The sequence below is a fragment of the Pyxicephalus adspersus genome, chromosome 3, assembly GCF_032062135.1.
Source record: "Pyxicephalus adspersus chromosome 3, UCB_Pads_2.0, whole genome shotgun sequence".
NCBI classification, from domain to species: domain Eukaryota; kingdom Metazoa; phylum Chordata; class Amphibia; order Anura; family Pyxicephalidae; genus Pyxicephalus; species Pyxicephalus adspersus.
In genome coordinates, this window is record NC_092860.1 from 106,340,143 (window position 1) to 106,361,543 (window position 21,401).

At 35.9% G+C, this 21,401-nt stretch overlaps 1 protein-coding gene across 2 annotated transcripts in view; it reads left to right on the plus strand.

The window, feature by feature from the left end:
* The window catches only part of FHIP1A (FHF complex subunit HOOK interacting protein 1A), a 125,918-nt gene that overhangs the window by 67,453 nt on the left and 37,064 nt on the right, over positions 1-21,401 (plus strand). For both annotated transcript variants that reach the window (XM_072405909.1, XM_072405910.1), the window contains exons 5-6: positions 10,452-10,610; positions 14,978-15,064. In XM_072405909.1, the coding sequence (XP_072262010.1) occupies positions 10,452-10,610; positions 14,978-15,064 (246 nt within the window). The remainder of the gene's footprint in view (positions 1-10,451; positions 10,611-14,977; positions 15,065-21,401) is intronic.

Here is a 21,401-nt window from a genome sequence, read left to right on the forward strand (position 1 = left end):
ACGAATGAGATCATTCAGCTCTGCTTGTGTAAAGGTCTCAGGATAGATAGTCAGGATCAGATGATTTGGGGTTGTAACTGGCTGCAACTCCAGCACATTCCTCATCATCTTCTACAGAAGCAAGTCCATCATGTGGCGATACCGTAACTGGCAATGAATTATCATGGGGAACAGGCCCAATTACAGAATCGAAGCTGGGATATACAATTTTGTGCTTAGTTTTACCTGAGAATCCACTTTTGTTGACACGGCAAAAATAGCAGTCGATGGTCTCGTGGTTCTCTTCACACCATTAGGATTCCAAATGGCATTTCTGCTTTAGGACGATTTAGCCAGTCAAGCAGTCGGTTGTAACAACTGGTACAGATGAAATGTGGAGCCCAAGATTTATCCTGGTCACCAAGTGGACAGCTGAAATATAATTTGTATATCTTTTTAAGTTCTGTGGTAATTTGGCCACGTTGTGCTTTCTTCGTGAATGAACCACACACATAACAGAAACTGTCTGGATCATTAAGGCAATTTCTAGGCATGATGACAAATGAAATCAATCGCAGTTAGTGCGGTCTCTAACCTTAAAAAAAAAACTGTCTTTAAATGTTGTAATATGTTAAGGCTATTTATAACGAATTTCACACAATATATAGTTAGCTGCATCACAAAAACTAGACATGCTAGAGGAAAACAGAACACTGTTGGTAGTTGCATCAAAAATACTACAGAGCCCACTTAAAATTATATCTGATGAAAATGACATGTTGACCTGTGTTAATATTACAGAAAATGACTTTGCCATGTGGAAAAACTCTAGGTGTCAAATACTCTATGTATGCAATGTTACCTATTTGTTCTTACATCTCATCCCACTGTTTATGTTATTGTACTGTTATCCTTAGATACATTAATTAGCAGTTCCCTGAGATGAGAATTATTTGAAGGGTTTCTATAGATAAAACTGCTAAGGTTCTTTGTTTCCTCAAGATGGCACTGTTGTTAGTTGGAAATGTTATTTATATGGTTGATTTTTAGGAGTCTGACCTTTTTCTAATATAGACATATAATGATCTGTATGAATACAAATTTGTAGCTTAGGTTAGATATAGCATTTTACTTGCACATAAAAGTATAGTTAGTTGCTTTTTAATTATGGTTCAACTTTATCTGCACTGACACGATGGTCTGTCGTTACTTGGCATAATTAGAAGCAAATTTATAAGAACGCTGAGCTGGTAAAAGTCAGCACTACAAACACATAATAGTCTGGGGGAATTAGTAAGCACAATACAGCATATATAGCCCCACAAATGTTTGTTAAGATGAAATATACTACACTTCTTTTTATTTTAATATGGCCTATTAGATAATGTCCAAAATATCCTAAATAGGTGCAATTTTGGAAACAGAGTAGAAAATGATGGATTTTTTTTATTCCTGATGGGTATTGCTAAAATGCAGGGAAATTTTATAGGATAAAAAATTGAATTGAAATCTTCAAAAATAATACCTACCCTTCATTTAGTAGCAACTGGCAAGTATGAATCTGTCTTTGGCAAAATGGCAGAAAAGGGCTCCTGAGATTTGTTTTCTCTAGTTATACTTGACCCTTCACAAACTAAATGTGCCATTAATGGTGAATCTGCAGCTCCTTGCTTTTCATCTATTGAAAGGTCTAATTGGAGCAGTTAGACAAATCCATTGTCATTACGTGTCTAAGCTGTAGAGGAAGTCCTTGGAGAATACCCTAGGTCACTGTTTTTTTTACCTTTTTTACATGGAGGAACCCTTGAATAAGTTTCAGGTCTTCAGAGAACCCCTACTATAATTACTATATCCACAGCTCACAGTATATTAGTGCAATGTTCATTGGGAAGAATGTCTCTTACATTGCTGGCCAGTCAGAAGAATATCACCATTACAGGTAGCCTGAAAGACTGACGCCAGAAGCACAAACTTCTCTTTGCTCAAGGAACCCCTGGTTGTGAAACACTGTACTGGGTTGAGGCACATGCTAAAGGTTTTCAACTGGAGGGGCACATTAATTTACATGCAATAATCACCGCTTGATCAGTTAGTACAAGCAGCCTCATTATTAGTAGTGCTGATTATGTTCATTTATCTCTGCCAGCTTGAATCTTCATATTTGCCATATAGAGTTAAACTGGTGTTAGCATACATAGATAAATTGGATGTAGATTACCGTATTTTTTGCCGTATAGGACGCACTTTTTCTTCCCCAAAACTGGGGGGGAAAAGTTGGTGCGTCCTATACGACAAATGTTTTATAAAATAATTAAAATAAGATACTTACCTGATACCCGATCCTGCGTGTGTCTCTTCTCCTCGCTGGCTGCATGCAGCGTGTGTCTCTTCTCCTCTCTGGCAGCAGCGTGTCTTCTCCTGGCTGCAGTGAAAGAAGCCGGCACAGCGCCACCTGCTGTTCCCTGTCCTAACTGCCGTACAGTGGAAAAAAAGCACAGAGTGATCAGAAGGGGAATTTGAATGACAGAGTGATCAGAAGGGGAATTTGAATGACACATAGTGATCAGAAAGGGAATTTGAATGGCACATGAGTGATCAGAAGGGGAGTACCGGTATGAATGGCACATGAGTGATCAGAAGGGGAATAATCTTTCAGAATCTTTTTTTTCTAGATTTTCCTCCTTTAAAATTGGGTGTGTCTTATATTCCGGAGCGTCTTATACGGCAAAAAATACGGTACATTTTCCTGCATCCAGTGAAAGGTTCATGACTATTTAGTTTGTAGGTTCATTAAAATGTTTGAAGCAACAGGTTCTTTTTATTATTATTATGTCAGAACACATAGCATGCCTGGGCACACAGGTGTCACAAAAGCACCCTAAGGCTTATGGAACAACTAGTTATCACTAGATGACTTATGAACTGGGGGAGTACTTGGAGTCACGGGGTTCACTGGAGACAGTAGATGGCACATGTACTGAAGAATACTGGGAAACATAAAGTACACTGATCAATGGAGTAACTAGATGAAATATACTGGGGGTAACTAGGTGTACTTTTTCACTGGATGACAAGGATTGTCAATGTACTGGAGTCATAGGGTGCACTGCGATCTCTGTATGAGAAGGACTACAAATAGATTTAAGTCATTGGATGCACTGGGGTCACTGGATAACAACACCCAAAAGACCAAGCTTTAGACACGCCCCCTATCTTTTTGCACCCCGCCTACCTTTGCTGGAATTTCTTTTCTTTATAAGCGCAAAGACCATCAGGTAAAGAAGATAAGTATAAACAAGATCCCCCATGGCAATATTGTTAGAAACCTCATGGTGATTAGGGACCTTCTTCGTGCAACCCCTGTAATTGGATTTACGACATAAAAAAATCAGATCATATTATTGATATACACATAGTGATGCTTCCCAGTATGCTAACCATTGGAAGCTCTGTGAGGATCTTCTTCTAACAACCCCACTGCTTTATTCCGAGTGCCTCCTTCACCCTAGATAACTGTAAATTATGTTTCTACATTTCTGACCTTATTGTAAGAAAGATGAAACAAGAAATGTAGAATGAAATCTAGTATCCAGCCATAGCTGCTCATTGGATGATTTCCATATCTGTAGCTTGTACTACATGACAGCAAACTGTCATAGTGTCAGACCTATGGCTAAGAACACAATGTCACCTAATTGGCTTTGACATGGATTTGATATGTTATAAAAAACTGAGCAGATGTTTGCTTCTGCAACCAACTGTTTGATGTTTTTACCAATAAGTTTTGTTTTTATTTCCTGTTGCCTAAACACATTTTGTACATAAAATTAAAAGAAAAGTTACATTATGCTAAAACTATTACCAAACAGAAGAGATCTGATATCACAGAAATTATACCGGAATACCTTTCAAATTTCCCTACTAGCCTTTTGATTAATAATAATTGATACTTTCCATATAAATTTCTAAAGCTGAATACAGTTTTCATCATACTCTATTAATTACTAAACTTTATCCTTCTAGCTGTATAATGGCACATACTGGTTCTATTAATAAAATTGGCCCAGGTGCCCACTGCTAAAATGTAGATTATCAGTGAATTCAGAAGGAGCTTTGCCTATTTGTTCAGTCTGGGTTCCTTGGATAACTACCAAATCTCTGTGGAGAGTTTATGCTGATCTGCCACTTTGTATGTCACGCCCTATAACCTCTATTAAATAAACTAGGCCTTTTCCACACAATTAGCTGTCTGTAAAGTGACCCTATTAAGTCTATTAATCTGGAACAAATAGGGCTGAGTTGAGTTGCACTGTGTTTTCTCTGATGACTTTTACTCACTTACTTTTTTATTTCCAAGCCCTTACAACATCCTTGTATTTTTTTTAAATTTTCTAATGTTCTGTTTTTTAAAATCTCTTGTAGACAATCAAAGCAAATAAACATGTTATTCTTCAATGTAGAATGTATTTTATACATTATACATCAGTATTTATTTAGCACTTAACACTAAGGGCTATATTTATCAATTATCCCCTGGAGAAATTCACTATTGAATAAATAGTTTTATTCCTCCAAGTAAAATTCAAAGAGAAATAAAAGATACATTTGACTAAGTAGGATTAAATTGGATTTGCCCAACATTTTCTCTTATGGTTTGTCCATATGTAAATTTACATCTTGCCTAGTTAAATCTTCATGATACCATAACAGGTATTTTTTATCCTTGAAGAAATCTTTGTGGGAATATTTTGTGCAAATACGGTAAATAACAGGAATGTTTTTTTTTTCCATTGGCTGAAATATGCAACACAATCTTGGCCCCCCTGTTCTGCTGAAACCAGCTACATGCCCTTCAACACTGGGGGTTGACTGGCCTAATCCTAGAGTGAATGGCACTGAGCTCTTTAGCACCTCTGGTGCCCAAGAAAGGGTAACGCTATGGGAGGAGCTAATGTTACACCGTTTTGCTCCATCATGGGTAAAACGTATATAGTTCCCTGTTCCCTAGTAACCTGTTTATTTAGAGCAGGGACGTCCCAAATAAATCACTGCCCATATTTAAAGTAAATTTGGGGGACCTCAAATCATGCCAGTTCTCAAATACTGCATAAACAGTAAAGAAGGGGGGGGGGGGGGTCTGTGCTCTTCCAATATCTAACCTTCTATAATTGGAGCAGACTGCATGTGACATCTTTACACATCAAGAAAACCTAGAAAGGTAAATATCTTGTTAAAAAAAAACAGTAGTACTTTTCCATGTGGTGTGTCTTTATTTACAGGTTTTTCTTACTCACATGCAGTCGGGAATAATTAAGGCTCCAATGAACACCAATTTTAAGAAGGAAGACAGAAAATCAGCAATGGCATCCTTTATTTTTCTCATGACAAGTTATCTTTAAGTGAAGACCAGAATGACAGCCTGTATCCATGCAAACCAACTGACAATGCAGCTTCCATATTTTTCTCAACACCATTCCTTTTAAATCAAGAATAGATACAAAAATCTACCAATGCTTAAAATGTACTGCATGTTTAAATGTGTAGTAAAATATTAATTGTGACCTTGATTAAGATTAAATACACCTCTACCATCTACTATATGAAAACTGCAAATCAGCGCAGAAAGATAATATTAAATATGCTAATACTTTAAATGGATATCTGCAATTTCACTGCTTGTCTGTGCAATTACTTACATAGAGCTCAACCATCCCAACATTTTATTATAGTGCCTGCAATTTCCTTGCATAAGTGAGAAAGAAATTTTGTCCTTTACAATGGATCATTGCCTATTTAGGCAGAAAATACCTCGTCTTCAACAGTGAAAAATGAATATGTTATGTTAAAACAATTATAGGAAATAGCTTTACACTTTTATATTCAAAGGAGACTTCAAGTTAAGATAAAAAATTACATAATAAGTGATGTGTATAGGGAATGTTTTTTTTAAGCTGACAAGTGAAGAGTGCCTATCCTGAAAAGTAAAAATCAATGATAAGCATGTGTAAAGTAGAAGGATGCTGCTAGAGACAATCCCAGTCTAAGGAATGCAAATCCCATTTATAGAAAGTTAACTACATCTGTTCATAAATTATAAATGTCCATAGAAGCCTCTCACACTGACGTAAGACCTATGACATGCCAAATTAAACTTCGGCACAAGCCCATCATCGTAGGCCCCTATACCCTTTACCAGGCCTTAAATAGGCTACTAAGTGTACTTCTTGGTGCTGTACACCTGCCTGCCAAAATCTTCCCCATCAAGCCCACATATGTGCAGTGAATTATTCAATTTATCCAATTAATAACTTTTTGATCTTCGGTCCAAGGCTAGGAAAATTCTGTGTGGCTGTCCAAGTGAGCAAGGGATGGGGAAGGAGGAGAAGGGGGTGAAAAAGTCAACAAAATAAGTGTAGCTGCAATGAAAGTGCATTTACCCTTTAGTCTGCCGTAGAACATATTTGATGTGTGATGATGTTTAGGTTCTGACCTTTAGGCATAATACTTTGAATACAACTGGCTTCCTGGCCATTACATGTGTTGCAGTATCCTGCAAATAGACTCTACTCAGCTAATCAGTGAAACAAGTATAATGCCAAATAACTAAAATTCTTCACCATTTTAAAGACATTTTATGATCATATCCTGAATATCCTAATGACTCATTTTAAATGTTGTTTGTTTGGCATCTCCTCAGCATATTCTGTATTCTGACAAAAGTACACAAGAATCTGTCTATTACAGTATTTATCTGTTTATCGTACCAATATCAGTATAATGCCAGCATTGGCATGTGTGCCTAGCTGGTGGTGTGTGGAAGAAGCAGTGTGTGTTTCTATTTGCAGCAGAAGCTGTAAATTCTCTGCTGTGAGAAAGACTTAGATGAGTCATTTGCAGGAAGAGCCCATGGTACCGGCCGTGAGTACGGGACGCCTGTAGTGTAGACATCACGGCCTGCTGACTAGCACCAGAGGTATTCCCAGTCCTTACCTCCAGACAGCATATACCCAGGCACCAATTATTAAATCAGCCTTCTGTTGAAGGATTAAATAAGAAAATGTGTTTTCTGTATAAAGTCATGTATTGTTTTTATGGTCAAACTTTTTTTTTAGCTTTCTACAAGTTGTTTTCAAAGCCCTAAACTCCTATGTATTCAATAAAATAGATATAGTTATAAAATCTTTCCTGAGAGATTAAATTACGAAGAACTGACATGCACTTCGTTAAGTACATATTGCTTTAGACATTCTACTGAAATATACATGGGAAGATTATTAACTATTCTCACAATGTGGTATTCTTGCAGATGAAGGCTTTTTTATCATTTGACATGGCTCCCAAGCTGTGTAAATTGCTTTCTATTGAAATGCGTTGCTTGTAGTTTTTATTTAAAGGGCATCATGGTTGCACATTTTAACTATTTTTCTTGCCGCTCCTATTTTATTTAAAGCAATCCAGCTGGATCAGAAAGATAAAACTATAACCACAGTGTTTTATAACCAAAAAAGGAGATTTATTCTTTAATTTTCTCTAGTGTGCCAAATGATCACTTTAAGTGCGCCTGCTGTCCGCTTTTTCTGGCTATGTCAATGTATCCCTCCTCAGGCGTTTCAGTGTTTCTTGCTGGTCCCTATATCCCTGGGAAGTGGGAATAACGTTGTATTACAGTGGAGGATTTCATTTTCTTTTTTCAGTTAGCTGCATGGTTAGTTTAGGGCTAAGCTAATGTCTCATCTTATGTTTCCACTGACTGATTGGGTAGATTAGCATATACAAGCCAAAGCCATTCTACTCACACTTTGTAAACCAATTCTATTCAGCCTCTTGTGACTTTGTGGTAGATCATTGGCTTACTTTTCTTTATAATATTGTTTTATTTTTTTTGAGGTTTGAAGGTATTAATTCAAGCTAAGCCATCCTAAGGTTTCCTGATATGCTGTATATGTTTTTTTTAACAAGCGTGGCATTGTGCATTTTGGAAAAACATTCCCAAAACATTGGGCCTGATTTACTAAAGCTCTCCAAGACTGGAGAAGATTCAGTTTCTTCGGTGAACCTGGGTGATCCAGTAAACCTGGAATGGATCTGCTCCAGGGTTGAAAACATTTGGTATTTGTTAGCAAATGTTTTCATTGTTTCCAAAAATCCATTTCAGGTTTTCTGGATCACCCACGTTCACTGATGAAAGTATATCTTCTCCAGCCCTGGAGAGCTTTAATAAATCAGGCCCATTGCTCTAAAAGTCTTGTGGTTTGTTCAGATGCAACTTTGCAAACCTAAGTCATGGTGTCATGTTCCTTGTAGAGAGAATAGACTTTCCCCTGAAAGTGGTAGGGTGTATTTCATCTTTTTAACAGAACAAAAGTCAACTGTCATCTGGAATTTCAGAAAAAGATGTTTTGATCCCCCAGTTGTGCATTAAGCTTTTTTAGAAAGGTAGAATTCAGAAATGACTAAGTTTATCACTGATCTTTGAGAAGAGAATGGATTTATACAGAAAGAGAAAGAATCTTAATTTTAGTAAGCAGCTACATTTGTAGGCACAGCTGGGTCCTCTGTCAGTATACTTTTGGGGCAGATGGAATCAACATAGAAAATATTCATAAATTCTGTTAAATTCAATATATCGTACTTTTTATTTTGAGAGATTATATATTTTTACTGTTTCTTTGAGAGCAGCGGCAGATTGCTTCAAATTTATTCTCCACAAATGCTAGCTTTGTGGAAATATAAAAATAGCACTACTGCAATATTTTTCAAATTACTGTATCAGAAAGACTAGATAATCACTGTGATAAACTGCATCACTATGACAAGCTAATAAGAATGTGCAGGGGACCGGGAGGGGCAGGTAAGCTTTAGTAATTTCAGGAATTCAGGCTGCTATGTCCATGGATGCTATAACAATATCAAACTGCAGTGCCTGGCCATTGAACATCGTACCAATGACTTGCAAGGATCAATGAATAGACTTTTGGATTACCAGCCTGCTAGTATATATGGGGGAGGTATATGTACAGCAATATTGGCAATGTGCTTTAAATGTGTTACAGTGAGATTACGGATTGCTGCCGATAAATGTACAAACTGCTATTTTCATGAAATAGATTTTCCAAGTGATAATATTATGGAAAAGTTTGGCAGGGACTGTAACAAACACTGCTTGAGCTTTTTGACTTGCAGTACAGATGTACATATTTTAGTACTCTTGAATGCAGCAAGTCAGCTTGTGTCAGCAGCAAGTGTACACTGCTACACTGTGAAAGGAAAAAGGCCAGAGAAACAGGTGAATAGCATGCAGTTTTTTGTTGTTTTTTTTTATTTTTTTTTTGCACATGCCATTGCGCACCTGCTGCTATCTGAAGTTAGATTGTACTATTAATGTTCATTATTATGACTATTGTCTTTGAAATAGAATTTATTTATTATTATTATTATTAATATTTTTCTTTCTTATAATAAACCTAACAAACCTTCTTACATACTGACCAGTCACTGTAAAATATTTTTAGCTACTGCCTTTTAGGTAATAATTATTGCTGCATTAAAAAACCTAACTTTTCTCTTTCTATTTGCCTTTTCTAAAAGTACTATGCACTGTCCTGATTTTAATCAGTTTCTTTTATTTTGAGAAATGTGTTGTTAAGGGATGGGAAGGGTTTAGAGCAGTATTTCTTAACCAGGGTTCAGTGGAACCCTAGGATTTCTCCAGAGCTTACTAGAGTTCCATTAGCAATGAGCAAATTGTGCCTCTCAGGTCAGTATAACTGACACTAATGATTTTTTTGAGATCTGAAAGAGTGGAATTTGTCACACCACCTAGCATTGTAAGAGGCATTTTTTCCACTGACCACCACACTGATGTACTGTAACTGGTAGATAAAGTTATTATACCAGGGGTTCTCCGAAGACCTGAAAGTTAATAAAAGGGTTCCCTGGTATTAAAAAAATGAGAAACATTAGTCTAAACCTTTAAGAAGATACAGTGTGCAAAAAAACTTTTATGCCGCTGGCATTTTATATAAAGTTAAGGACTTTAGTTTCATCACTGCTAGCTACCACTCAATTTAAGCCTATAAATGCTTGATAAAAAAATCTGGTATTGCAGCCAAAACTACCTAAAAAAACATTTATTTCAAAATGAATTAGATTGCCGTTCTGCTGTTAAGTCAAGCTAAATGTTAAAGTGAAAAAACGAATTACACATCCAAAGTCTGAGATGCCAAAATACAATGTTGCTGACACTGTATGCAATTTCCAGGACACAGCAGTGGTCTAAACATTGCTTATTATCTCAGGAGTGGTAACTTTTATATGCAATTGCTTTACGGGTAAATAATCTTTTAACTTTTTTTTTATAAAATTTTACAATAACAAAATGAGCTATTAAAATGTTAAAATTATGTCAGTGTTTAGATAATTTAAAGTTAGCTTAAAACAGATGTCTTTACATGCTTTTGTTTGATTTGCAGGTACTAGCAACGGGACTGAGTGGTCTCTACTCGTCATTACCCACTAAACTGGATGACAAAGGAGAAGAGTGGCATTGTCTTATTAAAGAAGACTGGCTCCAAGTTCCAGCACTCATACAGTTCATGAATTCTCTTGAGTTCTGCAATGCAGTAATACAGGTTAGAACATGTGTTTTGTCATTCCTCACCACAGAATTTTTACCATTGTTATCCTTTTATTCACCCTGTAATTTTGGTACCATGTTTACCAAAAAGCAGCATGTTTTTCAGTTAGACATATGCATATGTGAATAATGCCTCACCGGTCACATTTCCATTTATGACTGCAAGTTGCTAATAGTGTTTTTTTTGGTCTTTTATTTCGCTATTTGGATTGTATAAAAAATAATTGCATTCAAACCCAATATTGACTATAAGTGTTTTCTACATGTGAAATGTTTTGTTTAAATTACTAAGCCTATTATTTATATTGCTGGGAGCCTTTAGATGCTAAAGAACATTTGAAGGTTGCTGTGATATTATAACTTCAGATCTGAAATTACATTTCCAGAAACAGTGCATTTAATTTTTTATGCCTAACTTAGCAGTGTGTAATACTTAACTCCAAAGCGATGTGTTGCGCAAGTCGGGTAACTGGCTCCCTGCTTAAACATGTTGTAAGCATTGTTCCTTCTGACCTTTTCTGTTATCACAGTGCTATGAACAACTTAAATTGCCTAAAGAAGAATTGAGAGTGTTATGTTGCTCACAGTTTCTAGCATTACAAGCTCTAGCATGTAGACTTATAGCTAGGAATTTTTTGGCCTCATTATTATAACCCATGCCTCCATTATTATAATGCCCTCATTATAGTTTCCCAATATTTTTCTTACTCCTATGGTTCTCCTCCTATTATCATGCTCCCCCAAACTATAGTGCTGTTCCTGGAGCTCTGAGAAATCAATGAATAGAAAATCTTGTGTCCAACCTCTCCATGTCTTCCCCCATACCTAGGCTAAATACCAATAGGAACCACTATGGTTGGTATAGTGATCCCTATGCTGATCCTAGCATGTATCCAACATTTCCTGGGTACATCTAATCCTCGTTTAAAGGAAACATAGTTGCTCACATCATGAAAAAGGAAACATTTACAAATCAGGTGAAGGAACTCCATACTGTACTTTGCAAGTACAGATTATAAAAAAATATCGCTAGAAAGGCAGTGTCTTTGTAACTTTATGTTATCGTAACATAAAATACAAAGAATCGTATTTTTTGTAAATTGCTTCCACTTTTCTTATCCCATGTGTTCTAATGTAATAGATAGTAAATAAGGGCAGATATAATTGTCTAGTTTAGGTGACATAACTACACTCCCTTCATTGATAAGGGCGTATGTAGTGACTTTATTTGCAGCAAAATGTATGAAAAATACATTAAAAAGAATGCAGGCACCACATCTAAGGACTATGTTTTGCACATTGATGCACCTGATTGCACTTTAACAGTTAGTCTATGTACATCAGGCTTTGGATTTTTTTCACAGTGTTCTATTACTGTTACAAACTTGTAGCAGTGTGTAGAAGAAATACCAGGCAGTACAGCCAAAGAAATTAGCGACAGGTAAGAACATAACTGGCAAAAAACAGCATAGCTAACAAGATATTGCATTTGGAAGCTTTAAAGTTCCCTCCCACAGATGTTTTTTCGCTTTTGTGCCAAACACCATTCCCACATTGTACTGAACCCTAGGTGTAAACTTCCCAGGTGCTGACAATCCGAATGATAGAGTCGGACTGATTAAACAGCTCCTGAGTTAGTTGTCCTTTATCAATAATAAACGTTAAAAAAATTAATGCTATCAAGAGCTGTAGTAAGGTAGGTTAGGAAGGTGCTTTTTCTAAACATATATACGCATACAGGTTTACCTGCACATGGTTTTGTCTAACGGGTTTTGTATCTTTTAAATACAGGATACCAAAAATTGTTACAAATTACCAATACTCTTGGGCTACGACAATGCTTTGCTTAACCCCTTTCTGACGCCCAGACCAAGTTTACCAGATATGATGTTCATCAGTCAACTTGACAATGATCCTATAACTATTTTTATTACAAAACCCTAAGTACTAGGAACACACACAGCTGCACATTTGTAGTTCACTTTTGCAAAAAAATACAATTTTTTTTAATGCAAGAGCATTTTACTTTTTGGCTTATAAAGTTGTTCCAATGTCACAAATGGGTTAACCTATTATTGTGACCTTTCAAACAAGAAGGATTAGAGGCAACTGGGAGCTTTGCCTTCCAGATTTCAGTGTTCTTATAATCTCTGTATTATTATTCCACAGTATTAAATGCTGCAGAAAGCACCTTGCAATAAAGGTGAAAAACTCATATTTGTGTTTTGGCATGCATGCCATTGATTGCAGTACTTTTTCAGTATTGTATCGTTTCCCAAATCTTAGCTGGAGAGTATCATACATACAGGTGTTTTTGTTATCTTTTATTTATAAAGCACCAACATATTTCTCTGTACACTGTACAAGCAATAGGAACTGCAGATGACAAGGCTGCATACATAAAAAGGACAAACTATCACAGAGGAGGAGAGAACCTGTCAATGTGAACTTACAGTCTAAGAAGTGGGGAAGCACAGTATAATATAAGATGGGGAATGAGAGATAGGAAGATTTGTAGACAAGTGGGTGGGCATTATGGGCTTGTTTAAAGAAGGTTGATGTTAGGGAGTTAGAGAGGCAGTATACCAATAATTTATTGTTTTACTGTTTACAACAATTTACTGGGTTTTCAAAATAATAAATGTAATAATGTAGAGGCTGTATTAAATGATTAATGTAGTACAGACAGTACATACATCAAAGCAAATAAAGGGACAACTGGGAAGGAAAAAATGGCTAAGGGATTTTATTCCAAAAGACAGACAGTCCCTAAATGAGGGACAGATAGGAGTTATACTTAAATGCTTACTGAACAAGGATCCAGATCACATGATGTTTTCAATTAGAATAAAAATATAAAGCAAACTGGTAAATAGATAGAAAATGGACAAAATGAAAAATATCAATGCCTTTGTTCAGGAATTTTCACTACACTAATCTTAAACCACATTACTGAGCCACTGCACAATATTGCACATCAAATGTTCTCCAACATTTCAGCTGGAGAGTATGTAAAAAAAGCACTTTTCATTTGCGACTTCCAAAAAGCATTCACATCAATTACCTTGACCTAGAATATCATACATCATAAATCTTTGTCAGATATATTTGTATGGAACAAACAACATGGAGACATTTTGTACTATATAATTAGCTTTTATTAATTGGCACCGTTTGTAGCCCTAAAATAGAAATATGTATTATTACAAGGTCAATTACAGGTAAGTCTTGTTCTATAAATGTTATTGGACTGCTATGAGGGGAAATCAGCTAAAAAGTGGAACTATACTCTGATATTCACCTGTCCCTGTTCTCTTGCATAGTGCTGTCATCTTCTTCCTTCTTCTCCTATTGTAGATGATCTTCAGAAAAATTCCCGGCACATACAGAAAAAGCCTGGATTGCCAGAGTATTCTGGCAACCAAACCTGATTCTGTACATGCGCACCTTGGCTTTCTTTTTGTTAGATACCCCAAAACAGGCAGGTAGGAAGGATTATAGCAGAAGAAACATTGCTTGTCCCATTCTGTATTAATGACCTGCCTGATTGTGGATTCCTTAAAGTCAAACTATAGTTCTGCTTTAATTCTACTAGACTAATTTCATAAAAAAACAAATATTATCTATATTGGATGTATAAAAGTTCAAGTTTTGAGTAAACTTTCCATTACTTCATGTTTCTTCACTAAAATATATACCCAGGATGTGAGGTAACATTTTTATAGCTGCAAGAGGGATATAAAATACCTTTTATAAAATAAGAAAAAGTATGAAGGTGTGTAAACTTTTCTTTTGTGTTTTAAAATTGTGTCATAGATCTAGATCTATGCTAGCATAAAATAAAAAAAGGTAGCAAGATATTGGCACTGACTTTTGATACCATAAAAACTGTGCAGATGCTTAGCACCTAAGAGTTCTCTTTTGATAATTTTTGGTCTTCTATGTGTTGACAGAAAACAACATGAAACAGGAACAAATTTGAAGACATATTTACTACACTATATTTCAACAGTATTTTATGCTGAGAAATATAGTGTTTGTATGGCGCCACATCCAACCATAATAAACCATATTTATTTATATAAAAAAAACTTTACTGTACTTTTCAGGTACCACTTAATAAACCAATTTCTTTAAACTTCATATCATTGTTAAAACCTTAATTTATTGGCATTAAAAAGATGAAATGTACAATATATTTTGTGAAACAATTGGATGAGTACATATGTACAAACTGTATCAAATTAGTCCAATTGACTTTACTTTACTACACTCTCGAAAGCTAAAAAGGTTTTCTATTAAAAATTGGAGGTCACTTTGTTATATTATGAATACATTGAACCAAGTGTTTTTTCTTTTCAGGTGGCACATCCACTTATACAAGCTCAGCTAGTGGACTATATTTACAATGGATTCCTTTTGCCAGTAATTGCTCCTGCATTGCATAAGGTTAGTTTGCTTAAAATACTTATGTCTTTTTGTGTAAAATATCAATCTGTAATAATGAACACTCCCGAAGGTTGCTGGCCCTGGAGGACCTGCAATCTCTTATTCTTGTCTGATTGTCACAAGCAGTTAGCTTCGTAAAGCCAAATGCACCCACAGACATGAGAATGAAGTTGGATATCCTTATGAAAGATCTTTTCATTAACGTACTTGCAAACAAATAATACTGTGGAAAGACACATCTTTCCACATAAATTATATAATTTGTTTGCCTAATTATTTTAGGAAGTGGCAGTAAAATTAACAAATATTGACAGCATTACGGATAGAGTGGCTCTCACATTCAAATTCCTCTTTACTCATAAACATACATGTTTAGATTTTGAGAAAGCAGGAGATAGAACAGAAGGGCATTATGGCTGGCTGAATTATCTAAGGTGGCCAATCTGTATTTAATCAAGGTTAGAAAATTTGAGTTTTTATGTGTAAGCCTGCTGGTGCCCAAAGACATAGAATTTCATGACAAGCTGAAGACTCTTGGCAGGGCTCTCCTCATCAGCTGTAACATGCAGACAGATTTCAATATTTTAAACACAAGATAACAAAGTGATTAGAGAATTTAAACACTAGAATGTGCTCTAATCCGTTAGGGCTCCTTCTTAAATGACAGAAAGTGAAGTACCTTTGTTCTGCTCAAGACTCCAGAAGTGTGATCAAGCGATTCATTTAGTGGCTATTAAGAGTTTTCTCAATGATGCAGAAAAAATTGACCTCGTCAGCAGCAATAATGGTAATACCATGGCTCAGAGGACTGTGTTACCTCATGCAATTAACCCATGGCCATTTTATGAAATAAAGATCCGGAGTTGTTTTTTACCTTTCTGCAAGTGTAAATACAAAATATTTGTTGATACATGTTTCACAAAATGTCCTGCTGTGTACATGTGAGTCTTTACCAATTGATCTCTTTAGACCTTTAAAGGCAATGTATTGTCTTTTTGTAATTACTTTTGACACATGCTTTGAATGATCAAATGTGCTTAAAAACTAATTACAATAATTTTATTCATCAATGAGATACTGGGAAATGTTCCTTGTTACTGAATCGAATTTTATTCCATGGTTTTGATATTTTCTACATTTCTTGTTATCACACAACAGTCCAAAATATTTATAATATCAGCAATTCTGTAAAACTTTGTACACACGTAAGATGATTCTCATCTGATATGAACACCCGGGCTCATCTCGGGTGAGAATCTGACATGTGTACAGCTGTCACCCAATACTTCCTGACTGATCCATGAAAAACCGATTATGAATGACCGCTGTAAATGTTAATGGAGAAGAGCATTGTGCAGCTGACTTGTTCTCCCCCTCTTCTTTTTATAGAACAGAACGGCTGGGTGTACATAGCTCGTTCATTCATCTATCACTCTCTTGTGGCTAGAAATGATTATGAAAGATTATGTGCAGCGACAAACTTTGCTCGTGTGTACACATCATACAGCATACACTTTAGTGGCCTTACTTCAGCCCAATATAATTCAACACTATCTGGTAGGGAGGACCACATACAGTATGACTACATCAAGCAACCTCTTGGCATCCTAAATCCAGTGACTCCTGGACTATATATGATTTTATACACACAAAATACGGCCACAATGAGTACATTAAAAGTCTAAAGCTTTTTGTATAGTCTATTCGGGAGCAGTAAACTTATGACAACAGCCGCAGAAAAAGTTTTAATTGGCAACTTGACCCATCGTGATGAATGAATATTTAATTTCTAATTAAGACATGCTAAGGACTGTGAAATGTTGCTCCAGAATGGTATATTGCTTGTCACTGCATCTGCTTCCATTGCTGTTATTTGTCTCCGGTCAGTAGCCATGATGTGCTGCGCTGATGCCTTTTCTGATCCCGGTGGGACACATTCTGGTGTCTTATTGAGCTGTAGCTGTGATAAAATGTGAAGTCACTACTCTAAATGTATACCTCAGTGGTGTTGTTTGTATTTTACTAACCTAATTCCCCATACAGCAGATGCTGCTTGCACAGTAAATATTATGCTTGTTAGGGAAAAATTGCAAAGGCATAATAAAGAATATTCTATTAAAATTCTTCATGAAACTGAAATTGTTTGCCAATAAAACATTTTCATACCCCTGTTTATGCTTTCACAGAACTTTCTTCATAAAATTATATTAGTTTTTGATTTGTTAAACATTAACTACAATATACTCAAATATTAACATGTTCTCATGTTTATAGCTCACCTTCATATTGCTCAAAAATGTTCTCTGAAATTTGCCATTTAAATTGTTCTGTCCTATAGGAACAATAGGCAGTTATTGGGACATTGGACTTATTCACTAATGTAGTACAAAAATATATAATGATTTGCAAAGTACCGTGGGCCATAACCAGCAATTAGATTTCAGATTTCTTCAGTCATAGAGTCAGTTAAGATATGATGTGGATTGGCTGTCATTGATTTTTGTGCAACATTGTTTCTTTTTGTGTAAAGCCAAGTACTGTTATGGAACATTATATTTCAAGTACAATTGTCAGCACAATGATATCATAGTAATACTAGATATACTTCTCATACCCTAATACAACAGCATTTTCTTGTGATGATGAGTACTGGACAGCCCTGTCCTGTCTCCTGTCCAAGTGTCCCTGTTATGATAGCCCAATAGGAATATGTGGCAGGAGGAAGGAATGTGGCAGGAATCCTAGGGTTCCACATAACCAGAGTTATGTTGAACCCTAGGATTCATCCAGAGGATTACAGGGGTTCCTTAAGCTTTTGAGTGTTGAGTGTCCTTGTATTCAACTAACATAGTTTCAGGTCTAACACTACTTAGAAGCATGATAATAATCTTTTTTTTGGTGTGTATGAGGATGGCATTCATGCCAATACCATAGGGGGAGGTTCAGACTTGTTTTGGGATTGAACAATCGGCACGCCTTGCCAGCTGCTCTGTGATTTGCACCAGTGTCTGCACATTTGACAGCTGTTGGCAGAGTAGGTACAGTAGACAGTTGTGCTGCTAGTGGTATCTACAGAACACTGCATGCTCCAGCTTTTGTTGCAATAAAGTAAACATAGCTCAAATGGGTCATATTTTAAGCAAAGAAAACTACTGTATCTATTGTTTTTGCATTTATATGTAATGTTTTAACTAATACAGTTTGTGCTTTCATTGCAATCAGATTATAGCTGGTGTTTCCTTTGAAGGTAAAGGGTTACTTAGTTTGACTTTCGCTTGTGAAAGTGCTAACTGTCTACTTACATACTTTCTCTTGGGGTTTGGCAGAAGAGAATAATTCCATGGTTGATGTGGACAGGTCATGTTGTCAGCACAATTTTGCTATAGAATTGCAGTAAATGATGCTATTGCTATCCTGCAGCAGATACAAGCAATTCATGAAACTAATTAACTCTATATTTACTCTTCTGTCTTTAAGCAGAAATTCTCTGTTGTAATTAGTTCAACACACTACAATGGCTGCATCACTTATTTTATCACCTTCCTCACTAATGAAGGTTATTAGCATATCTGTACACAAAGACTATCAACACCTGAGATATATTCTACCAGTAGGCTCTGGGTCTTTTATCTGAGTGCTTAGGTCTATCTAGTTTTACAAATTACCAGGAGATGGTTATAGCTGTGCTTACAGATGCTCGTACATAAGCTATCCTAGCTAGCTTGCATTATTGTATTGTAGTCATATGTATTTTCAGGGGGTTTCAATACCATTGGTGAAAATACATTAGCTTTGTCTATATTAATAAATCAAATTCTGGCTGCCTTATTTATAGACAAGGTCAGCATTTTTTTGCAGTGTCTTTGTGACATGTATATAGTTTGTAGTTTTGACATGTATATGTATATAGTAAAAGTTTTTTTTTTATCATATAAAAGATATTTAGATAGCCAAGTATTTTCCAAATGGTCATGTATCATCACCTATTACTATGTACATTTTTGAGCACACTACCCAGACTTACAAAGACTGTACAAAGCCATGTTTTTTTTGGAAGAAGCGACATTCAGAGTCTATTTTGCCAAACAGACCAGTGACTTACCAATGACATTGTGTGGACCTGTAAATTTTGCCAGTGAAGATGGTGGCTTTAGGAGATTCAGCTGTGACTTGCTATGCTAAGAAAATGACAGGTGTGCGCCAGAATTAGCATATATGTTGTGTATACTTGCTGGATATTGCAAAAGGTATCCCACAGCAAGTTTAATTTTGCTTAAATAAGTTTTATTGTGCTTTACAAATACTAACAGCAACAATAAATGCTAGATAAGGTTAAGGTGAAATGTTTATAGGAACTAGAGTATTAGTTTGTGATCACAAGATATTGAAATGTGACTCCTCTCTGTAATGTGTGGTTGATTTACACAATGCCAGCACAGACTTTCCTTTAACAAATATTTAGCACATTACAAATATTTTTACATCTTGCAATTTACACTTCCCACAGTTCACTATTCTAACACATCCAACAAACTGTATTTTCATTGCAAGTTCTCTAAATATTGCTGCCCTCTGTAGTTCTCTACAGACATGTATAGATATGAATTTGTAATTATGCCCCAGACTGACCCCTTCTCTGTTCTGTGGTATGCTATGAATGTAGAATGTGTACATCTCAACTATTTCACAAGTAACTTGAGAGATGTACAGAAAGATTGCCAACCCCTTCTGCAAGCCTTAAGTCTGCTTCCCAGCTAAATGACAAATGATGAGACATTTTGATGCTATATATGTGGTATCAAATTAGCAATCACAGGGCTTTCTAAAGGGGAAAACATGTTGGTGGTATTACTGGCTTATTTAAAGCTGCATGATGTGCAGTAATTTGCTGACAACACTATTACATTTAATGCACCATTGCATAGCACACAAAACCCTAAGATGATAGCAATATGAAGGCAGCTATGATTACCATCCTTTGGAAAGTGCTAATTGCCTGGCTGTCCCTGTATTCAGCACTTGAGTACAGTCAATGGCTTAAAATGAGTGAATAAAGAAAAAACTCCTCGTCTACAAACACATTCCAAGCCGATGACTCCAGAACTATTGAAGCCACTGGATCATTAGAACAAGAAGGCAACTAACAGTTTTAAAAGAAGAACTTCCTACATATTTGGCATCATACAATTTTAAACTTATTTATAGAAATATGGGGGTGTGATTACCAACCATCATCTGAAATTACACAGTGACTGGTTATCATTAACCCCCTGGATTTATTATTTTGAGTCTCAGAACAAGTATATAGAACAGAAAAGTCCTTATATTCATACGTAATGCCTATGACTACAACCGTTTAAGCAGAAGGCAAGGAAACCATCATTTTTAGAAGGGGCCCAGCTATATGTTACATCTTTTACAGGCTCATTTTCATTTTGCATTTTCATTGTTCGTTGCACTAGAACATTCTGGAGAGGGGGAGCAAAGAAGGAGTGACTTGTATTTTTTAAAATCCTTCTCCGGTGGAAACATTTTTCCTATCTTTAAAGCGGGAAACACTTGTCATATTTTATTGCTGTCTGTGTCTCCATTACTGAGATTCCTTCTCACTTTCTAACCCTCCAACCAAAAACTGATTCCGTCTTCAATTATATTGGAAAAAAGTGTCCTCAGCCTTCCAGCGATACAATGGGACAGTTTGCTTAAAATAACAAAAGTGGGTGAGGGAATAGGAAAGATTTTAGCCAGTAAAACAGTAGTTAGTTATTTTCCTGGAGTTGCCCAGAGTTATTGGTTTTAATGGTCCATGGATTAATCTCTCAGAATTCAGCCATGTGTTACACTTTGTGTGACTACATCTGACATCTATCCAGTAAACCCTATAACAACAGCATAGGACATTCACATGGTCATTCAGGGATCTGGAGAATATAAAAATATGATATAAAATTAAAATAAAAAAATTGAAAATAAAAGCAATATCCTAAGGCCCATTTTACATTTGTGCAAGCATTTAAGCTTGCAGCTTACCTTAATGTAAAAAAAAAAAAACATTGTACCTGCTGCATTATGGGAATGCAGACCACAGAATCACGATATGTGCATTGATAAGCCATTGTTGGCTTTGTGGTAATATGCAATAAAATGTGCATTTTACTGTGCATTACCACAAAACACAAATGTAAAAGTCAAAGACAAAGTAAACATTTTAATCAAAGTAGACATTTGTATTTTTAACCCATGTTAATGTTTTTTTCTGTGCTGTTATTATGGGGTTCACATAACTGTTTGAAAATGGCTGAGATGCAATAGCTGAGTAACAGAAAATGTAACACAT